Here is an 18183-nt window from a genome sequence, read left to right as displayed (position 1 = left end):
GGTGCTCGCTCAGGCTCTGGGGAGCCCCCCCCCCGGCATGCGGCGGTGGGGAAACCGAGGCTGGGGTGCTCACTCCGGCTCTGGGGAGCCCCCCCGGGCATGCAGCAGCGGTGGGGAAACCGAGGCTGGGGTGCTCGCTCCGGCTCTGGGGAGCCCCCCCGGCATGCGGCGGTGGGGAAACCGAGGCTGGGGTGCTCACTCTGGCTCTGGGGAGCCCCCCCGGCATGCGGCGGTGGGGAAACCGAGGCTGGGGTGCTCACTCTGGCTCTGGGGAGCCCCCCGGGCATGCGGCGGTGGGGAAACTGAGGCTGGGGTGCTCACTCTGGCTCTGGGGAGCCCCCCGGGCATGCGGCGGTGGGGAAACTGAGGCTGGGGTGCTCACTCCGGCTCTGGGGAGCCCCCCGGGCATGTGGCGGTGGGGAAACCGAGGCTGGGGTGCTCACTCTGGCTCTGGGGAGCCCCCCGGGCATGTGGCGGTGGGGAAATCGAGGCTGGGGTGCTCACTCAGGCTCTGGGGAGCCCCCCCGGGCATGCGGCGGTGGGGAAACTGAGGCTGGGGTGCTCACTCTGGCTCTGGGGAGCCCCCCCGGGCATGCGGCGGTGGGGAAACTGAGGCTGGGGTGCTCACTCTGGCTCTGGGGAGCCCCCCGGGCATGTGGCGGTGGGGAAATCGAGGCTGGGGTGCTCGCTCAGGCTCTGGGGAGCCCCCCCGGGCATGCGGCGGTGGGGAAACTGAGGCTGGGGTGCTCACTCTGGCTCTGGGGAGCCCCCCGGGCATGTGGCGGTGGGGAAATCGAGGCTGGGGTGCTCGCTCAGGCTCTGGGGAGCCCCCCCGGGCATGCGGCGGTGGGGAAACTGAGGCTGGGGTGCTCATTCCGGCTCTGGGGAGCCCCCCCAGGCATGCGGCGGTGGGGAAACCGAGGCTGGAGTGCTCACTCCGGCTCTGGGGAGCCCCCCCAGGCATGCGGCGGTGGGGAAACCGAGGCTGGGGGGGGGCACAGTTTACAAAGATGTTGAAAAGCCGCAGGGGGCAAAGAAGAGCCACCAAAAGACTCCAGGGACGGGAACGTGCCCCCTCCCGCGAGACTGGGCGCCCGAGCGAGAGCCTGGGAGGTACCCGGCTGAGGACGGCCCGGGGACGGGAGGCAGGAAGCCGACCGTGAGGAACGACTGACCTGTCCCGGTGCCCAGGGAGGCGCTGGGCTCCCCGCTGTGGGCTGCCCTCCGGGAGAGGCGCTAGCAGAGCCTGGGGACCGGCTCAGGCGGGGTGGGGGGGCTGGTGGCAGTGCTGGGACGGGTGGGTGTCCCCCGACTCAAGGAGCTGCCCGGGCCTGTTCCAGCCCCCGCGGGGGGACCGGAGAGCCCCGTCCCCGAGGCAGGGCTGGAGTCGCCCGCTCCGAGCCCGAGAGCTCCCACTTCCGGAGGCTTGGCAGACGTGGCCCAGCAGGCGAGCGAGATGCCCCCTGGCCCTGCCCCCCCCACTTGGTGATTAGCTCGAGGGCGCTGGGGGCTGCCCAGACACCCGCTCTGGCCACTGGGCAGCTCTGTCTGGGTCCCAGGCCAGTCCCACACCCGGCCCCACGGCTCTTCCGACCTCCAGCTCCGGGGCTCTGGGAGGGGGCGGGGGCGGGGGCAGCAGCCTCACGTACGTGTTTCTGGGTGACGTTGCGGACGTCGCCGACGTACATGATCTTGCCCTGGTGTCTCACCATCCCCACGGTGATGGAGTCTTCGCACACCTCCGACGCGATGTATCGATCCACCTGGATGCCCAGGTCCTTCAGCACCAGCAGGCCTGCCGGAGACAAACGGGTCATGCCCGGAGCACCGGGAGGCAGGCGCCGGTCCCCAGGCACACGTAGCCGGAGCTGCTGAGAGCCCGGCGGGGGACGCAAGCTCTGGCCAGGGCCCGCTGCGCGAAGGGACAAGCGTCCCGGAGCGCCCTGTGCTCACTCTGCTCTGTGCGGTGGGTGCGATTCTACGGCCCTGTGTGCCTCAGTTTCCCTGGGCACTGCCGCACTGCCTGCGTGAGGGGGAGGCCGGGCAGGGCTCACGGGGGCGTGTCCCTCGCTCAGCGCCGGAGCACCGGGCGACAGCAGGGAACGCCTGGGGCCAGGAACTGGACAGAGGAGGGGGTGGGGCCAGTTGCTGGGTGAGCTAGTTTTCAGCTGGCTCAGGGAGAGGGGAGCCCAGCTGGCCTGGGGGGCTGGGCAGGGGCCCTGGCTCTGCCCCCCTCCCCCCATCCCCCAGCTGCACTGAGTCCCTGTCAATGATTGAACCTTCCGTTCTACCTGCCGCCTGAGAATCCCCTCTGGCTGCAGGTGGGGCAGGGCTGGGGGGCTCCCTCGCCCCCGTGACACCCGGCCCTGGGGCAGGCTGCTGGAGGGGTCCCCCCAGGCCCGGGGACTCTGGGCTCCTGGACAAGGGCGGGGTGGCGGCGTCTCAGCGCCGTGCAGAGCCCACAGGGCAGGGCCCGCGCAGCCGCTCCGGAGCTCTGAGCCCGGCTCTAGGTGCAGGCCTGAGCTCCCCGGGGCGAGGCCGGCGTGGCTGGGGGGGGCTGGGCTCGCCGGGGCAGGGGGGTTCTCGCTGCCTGGCCAGACCCGCCCCACACACCCGGCGGGGCCCTGCTGCAGGGACAGCGCTGCCCATTGGGCCAGGCTGCGGCCCCCGCCCCCCGCCCCCCGGCCCCAGACCCCCGCCCCCCGGCCTGTGGGCCCAGACCCCCGCCCCCCAGCCCCAGCCCCCCGCCTGTGGGCCCAGACCCCCGCCCCCAGACCCCCGCCCCCCAGCCTGTGGGCCCAGACCCCCGCCCCCGGCCTCTAGGCCCAGACCCCCGCCCCCCAGCCTGCGGCCCCCGCCCCCCGCCCTGTGGGCCCAGACCCCCGCCCCCCGGCCCCAGACCCCCGCCCCCCAGCCTGTGGGCCCAGACCCCCGCCCCCCGGCCCCAGACCCCCGCCTGTGGGCCCAGACCCCCGCCCCCCGGCCCCAGACCCCCGCCCCCGGCCTCTAGGCCCAGACCCCCACCCCCGGCTCCGCTGCCTGCGGGCCCAGACCCCAACCCCGCCCCCGCCCTCCGGCTCCGCTGCCTGCGGGCCCAGACCCCCACCCTGCCCCCCGGCTCCGCTGCCTGCGGGCCCAGACCCCCACCCTGCCCCCCGGCTCCGCTACCTGCGGGCCCAGACCCCCACCCTGCCCCCCGGCTCCGCTACCTGCGGGCCCAGACCCCCACCCTGCCCCCCGGCTCCGCTGCCTGCGGGCCCAGACCCCCGCCCTGCCCCCCGGCTCCGCTACCTGCGGGCCCAGACCCCCGCCCCGCCCCCGGCTCCGCTGCCCACCTGTGGCAATGCCATCGAAGAGCGAGAGCACGCGGATGGGTTTCCTCTTCTCGGCCGGGACGGGCGGGTAGACCTTGGGCGGGTCCTGAAACGCAGCAGCAGCGTGAGGCCAGGGGGCGGGAAACGGGGCAGGCGGGCACCGGGGCTCCTGGGGCTCGCAGGGCAGGGAGCCGACACCTCCTCAGGCTGGGCAGGGGAACGGGGATTGGAGCCGGGGCGGGGGAGCCCCAGCAGGCACCTGCAGTCCCACAGCGCACGGCCCCAGGCCGGATCCACCCTGACATGACCTGGCAGCCCAGCTGGGCGAGCTCAGCCCCAGCCCCACGGGCAGCAGGCGCAGGGCGGGGCACAGTAGGGGCTGGGTGGGGGCAAGTAGGGGTTGGGGGGGTGAGTAGGGGCGGGGGCCGGCAAGTAGGGGGAAGGGGGGGCAAGTAGTGGTTGGGGGGGGCGAGTAGGGGCGGGGGGGAGTAAGCACGGGGCAGGGGGCGAGTAGGAGCGGGGGGGCGAGTAGGGACGGGGGGGTGATTAGGGGTGGGAGCAGGGGGCGAGTAGGAGCAGGGGCGAGTAGGCACGGGGCAGGGGGCGAGTAGGGGCAGGGCAGGGGACGAGTAGGGGCGGGGCAGGGGGCGAGTAGGGGCGGGGGGGCGAGTAGGGGCGGGGCAGGGGACAAGTAGGGGCAGGGGGGCGAGTAGGCGCGGGGCAGGGGGCGAGTAGGGGCGGGGCAGGGGGCACGTAGGAGCGGGGGGGCGAGTAGGCACGGGGCAGGGGGCAAGTAGGGGCGGGGGGCGAGTAGGAGCGGGGGGGCGAGTAGGGGCGGGGCAGGGGGCGAGTAGGGGCGGGGGGCGAGTAGGGGCGGGGCAGGGGACAAGTAGGGGCGGGGCGGGGGGCGAGTAGGCGCGGGGCAGGGGGCGAGTAGGAGCGGGGGGGCGAGTAGAGGCGGGGGGGGCAGCGGGCGCCAGGGGCGGTGCCTCAGGCAAGCTTCCAAGCCTGAGCCCGGGGCCCCGGCAGCCCTGCCACATACTCACAAATTCCTGGTCGTGGTTGTTGGCGAAGAACATCTGGAGGCGCGAGGGCCAGTCGTCCCTCCGCCGCAGCAGCCCGTACGTGCCCTTGTGGCCACACATGTAGCAGTTCCAGGGGTCCTCCTTGATCGCCGCCTGGGCGGCCCCGGGGCCCACCAGCAGGTCCACGCACTCCACGCAGAAGCACCTGAGACCGCGGGGAGCAGACACGTCAGCCTGAGACCGCAGGGAGAACACGCGCCGGCCAGCCACGGCCGCCCCTCCCCCCACAGCGGGAAGGCCACGGCCGCCCCTCCCCCCACAGCGGGAAGGCCACGGCCGCCCCTCCCCCCGCAGCGGGAAGGCCACGGCCGCCCCTCCCCCCGCAGCGGGAAGGCCACGGCCGCCCCTCCCCCCGCAGCGGGAAGGCCACGAGGTGCTCCTCCCTCCAACAGCGGGAAGGCCACGACCGTCCCTCCCCCCACAGCGGGAAGGCCACGGCCGCCCCTCGCCCCGCAGCGGGAAGGCCACGGCCGCCCCTCCCCCCGCAGCGGGAAGGCCACGGCCGCCCCTCCCCCCGCAGCGGGAAGGCCACGGCCGCCCCTCCCCCCGCAGCGGGAAGGCCATGGCCGCCACTCCCCCAGCAGCGGGAACGCCATGGCCGCCCCTCCCCCAGTAGCGGGAACGCCACGGCCGCCCCTCCCCCAGTAGCGGGAACGCCACGGCCGCCCCTCCCCCAGTAGCGGGAACGCCACGGCCGCCCCTCCCCCAGTAGCGGGAACGCCACGGCCGCCCCTCCCCCCGCAGCGGGAAGGCCATGGCCACCCCTCCCCCCGCAGCGGGAAGGCCACAAGGCGCTCCTCCCCAGGTGGCCCCCCAAATGCAGGGTCAGGACCCCGGCGGCCCTGGCCACGGGCCCTGGGGCAGGCAGCATGGCCCACCTGCAGCAGTTGTTGTTGCCGCACATGAGGACCTCGCGCCCGCCGCAGCAGATGGTGCAGTAGGACTGGTAGCCGTCGTCGTCGTACTGGTAGGCGCACTCCAGGAAGCAGTTCTGGGGCACGAGAGGGGCGTGAATGCGGCGTCCCCGGCCGGCCCGCCCCAGGGCTCGCGGCTAGGCCCAGCCCGGGGCCCGAGCGGTGGCCGGGGGAGCTGGGCTCCATCTCGGGCCCGGCGCAGGCCGGCCTAGCAGCGACCGCCCTGGCCCCAGAGCGCCGGCGGCTCCCTGCAGAGCGAGCCAGCCCGTGGGCTGCCGGGTAAAGCCGGCGCAGCGAGGAGCGAAGGAGCCACCGTTCCACGCGGGTGTCTCCGGGGGTCAGCGAGGAGCCGGCCTGGGGCGCTCGGACCCCGACCCTGCAGCCTGGAGCCGCCCTCGGCCTGCCCCGATGGCCGTGGAGACGCGTGTGCGCGGCCCATCGGCCCGTCAGCCTCCCGGCTCCGGCTCCGGGCGCGAACCCTCGCGCCGTGGGGCCTGCCTGCCGGAGGCCTCGCTGCTCGGCTTTCGCCCTCAGTGCGGAACTGGCGACTCCACGCGCCCCTCGGGCTGCTCACGTCCAGAGGGGGCGGGCGGGGCAGCCTCCCCCCCCCGTACCTTGCAATTTTGGCACATCCCGCCGATGAAGAGAGGGTGCTCCAGGGAGACGTTGAGGCTGCCACAGGAAATGCAGATGTCTGGGGAGGGGAGAGGACAGGCAAGGGTGTTCCAACGGGGCGTCTCAGCCTGAGCTCCCGCCCCCCCGGAACCGGCCCCACAGGCCCCCGAGCCTCCCGGGCCTGCTCACGCCTGCGGCCCACGAGCCCCCCCCACGGCCAGGCGGGTCCGGCACGGCCCTGGCGACAGGCTGGTGGGCCGAGCACGTCCCGTCCAGCGCAGGCAGCCCCGCGCCCCGGTGCCCCGCCCTCAGCCGGGCTCGCAGGCAGGGAGACGCCAGGCGGGAGCCCCGCCCAGGGGAGTGCCCGCGGCGCGTCCCTCTGGCACCTCGCTTCCCGGCGCTCGTTCCGCCCGGCTCGGCCCCGCCACGGCCCCCGGCAGCCGGGACCGCTCCCTGGCGGGCGCTCACACACAGGGCCCCCAACGGGCCGCACGTCTCGCTGCAGGACGCCGCGCCAGCAGGGTCCCCATGCTGTGCCCAGGGGAGTCCCTGCCCGGCCCCGGGGGCCAAGGCGGGGCGCTGAGTCCCTGGGGTGGGGGCCAAGGGGGGGGCGCTGAGTCCCTGGGGTGGGGGCCAAGGGGGGGCGCTGAGTCCCTGGGGTGGGGGCCAAGGGGGGGCGCTGAGTCCCTGGGGTGGGGGCCAAGGGGGGGCGCTGAGTCCCTGGGGTGGGGACCAAGGGGGGGCGCTGAGTCCATGGGGTGGGGGCCAAGGGGGGGGTGCTGGAGTCCATGGGGTGGGGGCCAAGGAGGGGCGCTGAGTCCCTGGGGTGGGGGCCAAGGGGGGGGTGCTGGAGTCCATGGGGTGGGGGCCAAGGAGGGGCGCTGAGTCCCTGGGGTGGGGGCCAAGGGGGGGGTGCTGGAGTCCATGGGGTGGGGGCCAAGGAGGGGGCGCTGGAGTCCCTGGGGTGGGGGCCAAGGGGGGGGTGCTGGAGTCCCTGGGGTGGGGGCCAAGGGGGGGGCGCTGGAGTCCCTGGGGTGGGGGCCAAGGGGAGGGCGCTGAGTCCCTGGGGTGGGGGCCAAGGGGGGGGCACTGAGTCCCTGGGGTGGGGGCCAAGGGGGGGCGCTGAGTCCCTGGGGTGGGGGCCAAGGGTGGGCGCTGAGTCCCTGGGGTGGGGGCCAAGGGGGGGCGCTGAGTCCCTGGGGTGGGGGCCAAGGGGGGGCGCTGAGTCCCTGGGGTGGGGGCCAAGGGGGGGCGCTGAGTCCCTGGGGTGGGGGAAGGGGGGGCTGGGCTCTCCTGTGCGCGGTGGCGCTGCGGCCGTTCCCTGCGGGCCCGGGTCCATGCGCACGGCTCCGCGAGGCACCGCCTGCCACGCACCCTCTGCCACCAGCCTGGCCCCCCCGCCGGAGCAGGGCTTCCGAGCAGGCCAGCGCAGAGCCCCCCCCGCGGGAACGCCACCCGAGCGCCCACCCCCTCCGCCGGGCGCCTCCCACGCACCTTCAATGTTCCTGCACTTCTGGCGAACCTCATAGACCAGCCGCTCTGGGGGCGAAAGGAGAGGTCAGGCGGGGCCGAGGCGCTCGGAGCCAGGGCTTCCCCAGGGCCCGAGGCCTCGCCCCACAGCAGCCGCGAAATGGGGCCGGGAGGGATTCCAGGGTCTGGGCACAGGGCAATGAGAGACGGGCAGCGCTGCCCAGGGAGGAGCCAGAGGGGCAGGTTCGCCAAGGCAGGCGGCTCCGGGCCGGGTGAGACGGGGGGGGGGTCAGAGCGAGGAGCCAGAGGGGCAGGTTCGCCGAGGCAGGCGGCTCCGGGCCGGGTGAGACGGGGGGGGGGGGGTCAGAGCGAGGAGCCAGAGGGGCAGGTTCGCCGAGGCAGGCGGCTCCGGGCCGGGGGAGACGGGGGGGGGGGGTCAGGGCGAGGAGCTAGAGGGGCAGGTTTGCCGAGGCAGGCGGCTCCGGGCCGGAGGAGACGGGGGGGGGGGGTCAGGGCGAGGAGCCTGAGGGGCAGGTTCGCCGAGGCAGGCGGCTCCGGGCCGGGGGAGACGGGGGGGGGGGGGTCAGGGCGAGGAGCCAGAGGGGCAGGTTCGCCGAGGCAGGCGGCTCCGGGCCGGGGGAGATGGGGGGGGGGGTCAGGGCGAGGAGCCAGAGGGGCAGGTTCGCTGAGGCAGGCGGCTCCGGGCCGGAGGAGACGGGGGGGGGGGGGTCAGGGCGAGGAGCCAGAGGGGCAGGTTCGCCGAGGCAGGCGGCTCCGGGCCAGGGGAGACGGGGGGGGGGTCAGGGCGAGGAGCCAGAGGGGCAGGTTCGCCGAGGCAGGCGGCTCCGGGCTGGGGGAGACGGGGGGGGGGGGTCAGGGCGAGGAGCCAGAGGGGCAGGTTCGCCGAGGCAGGCGGCTCCGGGCCGGGGGAGATGGGGTGGGGGTCAGGGTGAGGAGCCAGAGGGGCAGGTTCGCCGAGGCAGGCGGCTCCGGGCTGGGGGAGACGGGGGGGGGGTCAGAGCGAGGAGCCAGAGGGGCAGGTTCGCCGAGGCAGGCGGCTCCGGGCCGGGGGAGATGGGGTGGGGGTCAGGGTGAGGAGCCAGAGGGGCAGGTTCGCCGAGGCAGGCGGCTCCGGGCCGGGGGAGACGGGGGGGGGGGGGTCAGGGCGAGGAGCCAGAGGGGCAGGTTTGCCGAGGCAGGCGGCTCCGGGCCGGGGGAGATGGGGGGGGGGGTCAGGGCGAGGAGCCAGAGGGGCAGGTTTGCCGAGGCAGGCGGCTCCGGGCCGGGGGAGACGGGGGGGGGTCTCAGGGTGGTTCCTGGGCAGAGAGGCCATGGCTCTGCCTAGTCCTGCCCTCTGGGGAGAGGGCTGCTGGGCCCCTGGCTGCTCACAGAGCCAGGGCTGCCTCCGAGGGCCCGGCGCCCCCGCACCCGGCTCGCTCTCACCTGCCCTGTGTGGCGGGGGGCAGAGGAGCTCCCTGGGGTCCTTCCTTCTCCCCTCCGGGCCCTGGCAGCCCTCGGGGCTCACTCGGCTCCAGGGGCAGCCCCTGCCCTGCCCGCAGCGGGGGCGCCGGAGACGCCTGGCTCGGGGCTGGCGGCGCAGCCCGGGTCTCGGGCGGGGCGGGGTCCCCAGGGCGAGCCCCGCGGCAGGCCGCTACCTCGGGTGCGCTCGTCTATGATCTCCTTGATCTTGGGCTTCTCGGCCGTGCTCTTCCTCGGCTTCTTGGCGGGCGGGGGCGGGGCATACGCGGCGGCTTCCGGCTCCACCCACATCTCGGTGTAGACTTCCTTGTAGGGGTTCCGCTCCTCTGCGCCAAGGGGAGGGGCCGCGTCAGGACCCGCCGGCGGGGGAGGGCTCCGGACGCCGCCTGCGACCGGCAAAGGGCTGCCGGCAGCCGAGCTCCAGGGCCGGCCCCGAGTGGGGTGTGGGGCGGCCGTGGCCAGCCCCGGAGCGCGCAGCGAGCCCACGGCGGGGCCCGCTCCACCCCACCCCACACGCCCGTCACCTTCTGGCGGCTCCAGGCCCTTGGGGCCAGACGGCTGGAAGCTCCCCTGCGCCCACTCGATCATCTGCTTGTTCTGGATCTCCACCGCCTTGGACGTGTCTGTCTCGTCGTTCTCCGGGCACGCCGGGAAGATCTTCCCCGCCCGGCTGCTGGCCACCTGCGCAGCGAGCCAGGGGTCAGCCAGTCGCCCGCAGCCCCGGCCGGCTCGGGGACACGGGGAGCCGCCTGCCACCTGGCCCCGCCCTCGGCAGAGCTGGGCCCGGCCCCGACGCCGCCCTGACCGGAGGAGGCACCGCGGCGCCCCCGAGCCCCTCTGGAGAGGAAGCAGCTGCCAAGACGCCAGGCTGCCTGCAGGAGCCGTGGCACGGCCCAGCTGAATGCACCCGACCCAGGCCCGGCTCCCCGACCAGGGGTCCCTCTGGCTCTGTCGGCCTCCCCATGCACAACCTGCAGCGCCCGCCGCCCGCCCCACCCCGCCAGCTGGGCACGCACCTGCAGGACCTCGTAGATGGCTTTGCGGTACATCGGCTGCTTGCTGTAGGTGGCCTGGTGGAAGGCGCTGGAGAAGGAGCTGAGGGGCAGGAGCTTCTCCACGCAGACCTGGGGGAGCAGAGAAGGGGGCCGTGAGGGGCGCACCCCCCAGGGCACTGCCAGCCCCCCGGGCGCTGCCACTTACCACGGAAAACTTGCCGTCTCCAAACCACATGACCCAGCGGGTGCCCTCGGCTGCTCGGCTCCGCCCGGTCATCCACCAGGACACGATGCGGCCCGGCCACCAGGAGAAGCCCCGCAGCTTCCCCCACACCAGCTCCCCGATCCCGAAGCCTCGGCCGTCCTGCCCGGCAGGGAGGAGACGCAGTGTCAGGACGGGGAACGGGAACGGGCAGGTGTGCAAGGAAGTGCAGGGGAGGGGAGATGAGCAGGGTGGGGCAGGGGAGGGGTGCAAGGAGCGGGGAGGACAGGAGGCATGTGGGGCGGGGGAGGTGCGAATGGAGGGGGGAGGACGGGGGAGGGGCTGGGGAAGGGTCGAGGGGGGCAGCACGGGTGGCGGCAGGGATGTGGGTGGCCCAGGCCCCACGGCAGGTGGCTCGGCTCACCTCGTACTCCGGCTCGTCGTCGGCCGACTTGGAGGTGCCCTTGTCCACGGCGTCGGCCACCACTGGCTCAGGCGTGGTGGCCACGTTGGGCGAGGCGGGGTCGGTGGGCTGCTGCGAGGCGGGCGGACTGGCCTCCTCCTTCTGGGGCTCCGCCCGCTGGGCCTCCTCCACCACATTCATGACACTGATGACTTTGGCCTTCTTCTCCGCCTGCGGAGAGAGCCGAGGGAGCTCAGGCGCCTGCGTCCCTGGGGAGTGGGTTCCCCGGAGCCAGCCCCTCTGGAGCTGCCAGCTCGCCCAGCGTTCAGGCTGGGCCTGTGTCCAGGGGCACTGAGGGTCCAGCCTGGAGGCACCGTTCAGGAACGGCCCCTGGCTGGGCACACGGGGTGTCGGGGCGCCGGGCGGGGGCGCGGAGAGCTGGGCGGGGGCGCGGGGAGCTGGGCGGGGGCGCGGGGAGCTGGGCAGGGGCGCAGGGTGCCGGAGAGCTGGGCGGGGGCGCGGGGAGCCAGGCGGGGGCGCGGGGAGCCGGCTGGGGGCGCAGGGAGCCGGACGGGGATGCGGGGAGCCGGACGGGGGCGCGGGGAGCCGGACGGGGGCGCGGGGAGCCAGACGGGGGCGCGGGGTGCCGGCCGGAGATGCGGGGAGCCGGCCGGGAGCGCGGGGAGCCGGACGGGGATGCGGGGAGCCGGCCGGGGGCGCGGGGAGCTGGCCGGGGGCGCGGGGAGCCGGGCGGGGGCGCGGGGAGCTGGCCGGGGGCGCGGGGAGCTGGCCGGGGGCGCGGGGAGCCGGAAGGGGGCGCGGGGAGCCGGACGGGGGCACGGGGAGCCGGACAGGGGCGCAGGGTGCTGGCCGGAGATGCGGGGAGCTGGCCGGGGGCGCAGGGAGCCGGACGGGGATGCGGGGAGCTGGCCGGGGGCGCGGGGAGCCGGGCGGGGGGGCAGGGAGCCGGACGGGGGCGCGAGATGTCAGGGAGCTGGCCGGGGGCGCAGGGAGCCGGATGGGGGTGCAGGGTGCTGGCCGGGGGCGCAGGGTGCCGGCCGGGGATGCGGGGAGCTGGCCGGGGGCACGGGGAGCCGGGCGGGGGCGCAGGGAGCCGGACGGGGGCGCAGGGTGCCGGCCGGGGATGCGGGGAGCTGGACGGAGGCGCAGGGTGCCGGGAAGCCGGGCCGGGCCGGGGCGTGGGGAGCCGGGGCGCGGGGAGCTGGACGGGGGCGCGAGATGTCAGGGAGCCGGCCGGGGATGCGGGGAGCCGGCCGGGGGCGCGGGGAGCTGGCTGGGGCGCGGTGAGCCGGACGGGGGCACGGGGAGCCGGCCGGGGGTGCAGGGAGCCGGACGGGGATGCAGGGAGCCGGACGGGGGCGCGGGGAGCCGGACGGGGGCGCGGGGAGCCGGCCGGGGGCGCGAGATGTCAGGGAGCTGGCCGGGGGCGCGGGGAGCTGGCCGGGGGCGCGGGGAGCCGGCCGGGGGCGCGGGGAGCCGGACGGGGGCGCGAGATGTCAGGGAGCTGGCCGGGGGCGCAGGGAGCCAGACGGGGATGCGGGGAGCCGGACGGGGGCGCGGGGAGCTGGCCGGGGGTGCGGGGAGCCGGACGGGGGCGCAGGGAGCTGGCCGGGGGCGCGAGATGTCAGGGAGCTGGCCGGGGGCGCGGGGAGCCGGAAGGGGGCGCAGGGTGCCGGCCGGAGATGCGGGGAGCCAGACGGGGGCGCGAGATGTCAGGGAGCTGGCCGGGGGCGCAGGGAGCCAGACGGGGATGCGGGGAGCCGGACGGGGGCGCGGGGAGCTGGCCGGGGGCGCGGGGAGCCGGACGGGGGCGCAGGCAGCTGGCCGGGGGCGCGAGATGTCAGGGAGCTGGCTGGGGGCGCGAGATGTCAGGGAGCTGCCCGGGGGCGCAGGGTGCCGGCCGGAGATGCGGGGAGCTGGCCGGGGGCGCGGGGAGCTGGCCGGGGGCGCGGGGAGCTGGCCGGGGGCGCGAGATGTCAGGGAGCTGGCCGGGGGCGCGGGGAGCTGGCCGGGGGCGCAGGGAGCTGGCCGGGGGCGCGAGATGTCAGGGAGCTGGCCGGGGGCGCAAGATGTCAGGGAGCTGGCCGGGGGTGCGAGATGTCAGGGAGCTGGGGCGCAGGGTGCCGGCCGGAGATGCGGGGAGCCGGCCGGGAGCGCAGGGAGCCGGACGGGGATGCGGGGAGCCGGCCGGGGGCGCGGGGAGCTGGCCGGGGGCGCGGGGAGCCGGGCGGGGGCGCGGGGAGCTGGCCGGGGGCGCGGGGAGCCGGACGGGGGCGCGGGGAGCCGGACGGGGGCACGGGGAGCCGGACAGGGGCGCAGGGTGCTGGCCGGAGATGCGGGGAGCTGGCCGGGGGCGCAGGGAGCCGGACGGGGATGCGGGGAGCCGGACGGGGGCGCGGGGAGCTGGCCGGGGGCGCGGGGAGCCGGGCGGGGGGGCAGGGAGCCGGACGGGGGCGCGAGATGTCAGGGAGCTGGCCGGGGGCGCAGGGAGCCGGATGGGGGTGCAGGGTGCTGGCCGGGGGCGCAGGGTGCCGGCCGGGGATGCGGGGAGCTGGCCGGGGGCACGGGGAGCCGGGCGGGGGCGCAGGGAGCCGGACGGGGGCGCAGGGTGCCGGCCGGGGATGCGGGGAGCTGGACGGAGGCGCAGGGTGCCGGGAAGCCGGGCCGGGCCGGGGCGTGGGGAGCCGGGGCGCGGGGAGCTGGACGGGGGCGCGAGATGTCAGGGAGCCGGCCGGGGATGCGGGGAGCCGGCCGGGGGCGCGGGGAGCTGGCTGGGGCGCGGTGAGCCGGACGGGGGCACGGGGAGCCGGCCGGAGATGCGAGGAGCTGGCCGGGGGTGCAGGGAGCCGGACGGGGATGCAGGGAGCCGGCCGGGGGCGCGGGGAGCCGGCCGGGGGCGCGAGATGTCAGGGAGCTGGCCGGGGGCGCGGGGAGCTGGCCGGGGGCGCGGGGAGCCGGCCGGGGGCGCGGGGAGCCGGACGGGGGCGCGAGATGTCAGGGAGCTGGCCGGGGGCGCAGGGAGCCAGACGGGGATGCGGGGAGCCGGACGGGGGCGCGGGGAGCTGGCCGGGGGTGCGGGGAGCCGGACGGGGGCGCAGGGAGCTGGCCGGGGGCGCGGGGAGCCGGAAGGGGGCGCAGGGTGCCGGCCGGAGATGCGGGGAGCCAGACGGGGGTGCGGGGAGCTGGCCGGGGGCGCGGGGAGCCGGACGGGGGCGCAGGCAGCTGGCCGGGGGCGCGAGATGTCAGGGAGCTGGCTGGGGGCGCGAGATGTCAGGGAGCTGGCTGGGGGCGCGAGATGTCAGGGAGCTGCCCGGGGGCGCAGGGTGCCGGCCGGAGATGCGGGGAGCTGGCCGGGGGCGCGGGGAGCTGGCCGGGGGCGCGGGGAGCTGGCCGGGGGCGCGAGATGTCAGGGAGCTGGCCGGGGGCGCAGGGTGCCGGGGCACCCGTGGTGGGAGCCTGTGTGCGGGGTCCCCGGGGGAAACAGGCCGGTCGTTGAAACAGCCCCCGCGCACCTGGACGTGCCCATTTCAGCCCCCTCCCGGGGCCGGCAGCCGCCCGCTCTGGGCCCAGCCCGTCGGCCAGGGCTCCGCAGTGCTGCTGGGGGGGCGGAGGGCAGGGCCCGGCTGCAGAGCTCGGACAAGGCGCCAGGGCCTGACACCGCGGCCTCGCTGGGTGGCGCCCGAGTGCAGGCGCCATCGCCTGATGCTGCGGGAGGCCCAGGCTGCCACCCGGAGCAGGGAGACCACCTGCGTCTGCCAAGGGGTCACTGCCCCCCAACAAGCCTGCCCCAAACCGTCCCGGCCCCTCGGCTCTCTGGCCCCCGCACTCGGGGCTGGACTCGCCAGGCCCCGGCAGACCCCGCCCGCCTGCCCATGCGGCACAGGCCTGCGCCGCTCGGGGCAACACCTGGGAGCCAGCCTCAGCCGGGCCGGCCTGACCGCGGGGCGGGCTCCTGGCACCCGGCAAGGCCGGCTCTGGCCCGGAGAGCAGGGCACACGGCGCTGGCAGGGTGAGGGGCGCTGGCTCAGTCCCGGGCACAGGCAGAAGCAGCTACCCCCTTCTGCCAGCCGCCAGCCCCCCATCCCGCACGGCTTCCTCCCCCTTCTCAGCCACCGGGCCCCCCATCCCGCCCCTCCATCCCGCACAGCTCCCCCCTTCTCAGTCACCGGGCCCCCCCATCCCGCCCCTCCATCCCGCACAGCTCCCCCCTTCTCAGTCACCGGGCCCCCCATCCCGCCCCTCCATCCCGCACAGCTCCCCCCTTCTCAGTCACCGGCCCCCCCATCCCACCCCCTCCATCCCGCACAGCTCCCCCCTTCTCAGCCACCGGGCCCCCCATCCCGCCCCTCCATCCCGCACAGCTCCCCCCTTCTCAGTCACCGGGCCCCCCATCCCGCCCCTCCATCCCGCACAGCTCCCCCCTTCTCAGCCACCGGGCCCCCCCATCCCGCCCCTCCATCCCGCACAGCTCCCCCCTTCTCAGCCACCGGGCCCCCCATCCCGCCCCTCCATCCCGCACAGCTCCCCCCTTCTCAGTCACCGGGCCCCCCATCCCGCCCCTCCATCCCGCACAGCTCCCCCCTTCTCAGCCACCGGGCCCCCCCATCCCGCCCCTCCATCCCGCACAGCTCCCCCCTTCTCAGTCACCGGGCCCCCCATCCCACCCCTCCATCCCGCACAGCTCCCCCCTTCTCAGCCACCGGGCCCCCCATCCCGCCCCTCCATCCCGCACAGCTCCCCCCTTCTCAGCCACCGGGCCCCCCATCCCGCCCCTCCATCCCGCACAGCTCCCCCCTTCTCAGCCACCGGGCCCCCCATCCCGCCCCCCATCCCGCACAGCTCCCCCCTTCTCAGCCACCGGGCCCCCCATCCCGCCCCTCCATCCCGCACAGCTCCCCCCTTCTCAGCCACCGGGCCCCCCATCCCGCCCCCCATCCCGCACAGCTCCCCCCTTCTCAGCCACCGGGCCCCCCCATCCCGCCCCTCCATCCTGCACAGCTCCCCCCTTCTCAGCCACCGGGCCCCCCATCCCGCCCCTCCATCCTGCACAGCTCCCCCCTTCTCAGCCACCGGGCCCCCCATCCCGCCCCTCCATCCCGCACAGCTCCCCCCTTCTCAGCCACCGGGCCCCCCATCCCGCCCCTCCATCCAGCACAGCTCCCCCCTTCTCAGTCACCGGGCCCCCCATCCCGCCCCTCCGTCCCGCACAGCTCCCCCCTTCTCAGCCACCGGGCCCCCCATCCCGCCCCTCCGTCCCGCACAGCTCCCCCCTTCTCAGCCACCGGGCCCCCCATCCCGCCCCCCATCCCGCACAGCTCCCCCTTCTCAGCCACCGGGCCCCCCATCCCGCCCCTCCATCCCGCACAGCTCCCCCCTTCTCAGCCACCGGGCCCCCCATCCCGCCCCCCATCCCGCACAGCTCCCCCCTTCTCAGCCACCGGGCCCCCCATCCCGCCCCTCCATCCCGCACAGCTCCCCCCTTCTCAGCCACCGGGCCCCCCATCCCGCCCCTCCATCCCGCACAGCTCCCCCCTTCTCAGTCACCGGGCCCCCCATCCCGCCCCTCCATCCCGCACAGCTCCCCCCTTCTCAGCCACCGGGCCCCCCATCCCGCCCCTCCATCCCGCACAGCTCCCCCCTTCTCAGCCACCGGGCCCCCCATCCCGCCCCTCCATCCCGCACAGCTCCCCCCTTCTCAGCCAGTCACCAGCCCCCCCGATACTGCCCCCCGTCCCGCACGGCTCCCCCCTTCTCAGCCAGTCACCAGCCCCCCGATACTGCCCCCGTCCCGTACGGCTCCCCCCTTCTCAGCCAGTCACCAGCCCCCCGGATACTGCCCCCCCGTCCCGCACGGCTCCCCCTTCTCAGCCAGTCACCAGCCCCCCCGATACTGCCCCCCGTCCCGCACGGCTCCCCCCTTCTCAGCCAGTCACCAGCCCCCCCGATACGGCCCCCCGTCCCGCACGGCTCCCCCCTTCTCAGCCAGTCACCAGCCCCCGATACTGCCCCCGTCCCGCACGGCTCCCCCCTTCTCAGCCAGTCACCAGCCCCCGATACTGCCCCCGTCCCGCAAGGCTCCCCCCTTCTCAGCCAGTCACCAGCCCCCCGGATACTGCCCCCCCCGTCCCGCACGGCTCCCCCCTTCTCAGCCAGTCACCAGCCCCCCCGATACTGCCCCCCGTCCCGCACGGCTCCCCCCTTCTCAGCCAGTCACCAGCCCCCCCGATACGGCCCCCCGTCCCGCACGGCTCCCCCCTTCTCAGCCAGTCACCAGCCCCCCCGATACTGCCCCCCGTCCCGCACGGCTCCCCCCTTCTCAGCCAGTCACCAGCCCCCCGATACTGCCCCCCGTCCCGCACGGCTCCCCCCTTCTCAGCCAGTCACCAGCCCCCCCGATACTGCCCCCCCGTCCCGCACGGCTCCCCCCTTCTCAGCCAGTCACCAGCCCCCCCGATACTGCCCCCCCGTCCCGCACGGCTCCCCCCTTCTCAGCCAGTCACCAGCCCCCCCGATACTGCCCCCCCGTCCCGCACGGCTCCCCCCTTCTCAGCCAGTCACCAGCCCCCCCGATACTGCCCCCCGTCCCGCACGGCTCCCCCCTTCTCAGCCAGTCACCAGCCCCCCCGATACTGCCCCCCCCCGTCCCGCACGGCTCCCCCCTTCTCAGCCAGTCACCAGCCCCCCCGATACTGCCCCCCCGTCCCGCACGGCTCCCCCCTTCTCAGCCAGTCACCAGCCCCCCCGATACTGCCCCCCGTCCCGCACGGCTCCCCCCTTCTCAGCCAGTCACCAGCCCCCCGATACTGCCCCCGTCCCGTACGGCTCCCCCCTTCTCAGCCAGTCACCAGCCCCCCCGATACTGCCCCCCGTCCCGCACGGCTCCCCCCTTCTCAGCCAGTCACCAGCCCCCCCGATACTGCCCCCCGTCCCGTACGGCTCCCCCCTTCTCAGCCAGTCACCAGCCCCCCCGATACTGCTCCCCGTCCCGTACGGCTCCCCCCTTCTCAGCCAGTCACCAGCCCCCCCGATACTGCCCCCCCGTCCCGCACGGCTCCCCCCTTCTCAGCCAGTCACCAGCCCCCCCGATACTGCCCCCCGTCCCGTACGGCTCCCCCCTTCTCAGCCAGTCACCAGCCCCCCTGATACTGCCCCCCGTCCCGTACGGCTCCCCCCTTCTCAGCCAGTCACCAGCCCCCCCGATACTGCCCCCCGTCCCGCACGGCTCCCCCCTTCTCAGCCAGTTACCAGCCCCCCTGATACTGCCCCCCGTCCCGTACGGCTCCCCCCTTCTCAGCCAGTTACCAGCCCCCCTGATACTGCCCCCCGTCCCGTACGGCTCCCCCCTTCTCAGCCAGTCACCAGTCCCCCGATACTGCCCCCCGACCCGTACGGCTCCCCCCTTCTCAGCCAGTTACCAGCCCCCCCGATACTGCCCCCGTCCCGTACGGCTCCCCCCTTCTCAGCCAGTCACCAGCCCCCCTGATACTGCCCCCCGTCCCGTACGGCTCCCCCCTTCTCAGCCAGTTACCAGCCCCCCTGATACTGCCCCCCGTCCCGTACGGCTCCCCCCTTCTCAGCCAGTCACCAGCCCCCCCGATACTGCCCCCCCGTCCCGCACGGCTCCCCCCTTCTCAGCCAGTTACCAGCCCCCCGATACTGCCCCCGTCCCGTACGGCTCCCCCCTT

General features: G+C 76.3%; 1 protein-coding gene across 3 annotated transcripts in view; it reads right to left on the bottom strand.

Annotated features, from left to right (window-relative positions):
- Window positions 1-18183, bottom strand: part of DNMT3A (DNA methyltransferase 3 alpha) — a 184281-nt gene that overhangs the window by 41093 nt on the left and 125005 nt on the right. For all 3 annotated transcript variants that reach the window (XM_089776945.1, XM_089776946.1, XM_089776947.1), the window contains 11 exons: window positions 10499-10708; window positions 10078-10236; window positions 9894-10001; window positions 9402-9558; window positions 9054-9203; window positions 7423-7467; window positions 5928-6007; window positions 5278-5390; window positions 4361-4544; window positions 3336-3420; window positions 1650-1795 (listed from right to left, as the gene is read on the bottom strand). In XM_089776945.1, the coding sequence (XP_089633071.1) occupies window positions 1650-1795; window positions 3336-3420; window positions 4361-4544; window positions 5278-5390; window positions 5928-6007; window positions 7423-7467; window positions 9054-9203; window positions 9402-9558; window positions 9894-10001; window positions 10078-10236; window positions 10499-10708 (1437 nt within the window). The remainder of the gene's footprint in view (window positions 1-1649; window positions 1796-3335; window positions 3421-4360; window positions 4545-5277; window positions 5391-5927; window positions 6008-7422; window positions 7468-9053; window positions 9204-9401; window positions 9559-9893; window positions 10002-10077; window positions 10237-10498; window positions 10709-18183) is intronic.

Source organism: Pelodiscus sinensis, chromosome 3 (assembly GCF_052426305.1).
Source record: "Pelodiscus sinensis isolate ZL-2025 chromosome 3, ASM5242630v1, whole genome shotgun sequence".
Lineage (NCBI taxonomy): Eukaryota > Metazoa > Chordata > Testudines > Trionychidae > Pelodiscus > Pelodiscus sinensis.
The sequence above is the reverse complement of the archived record's forward strand: the minus strand, read 5'-3'. Positions and strand labels throughout refer to the sequence as shown.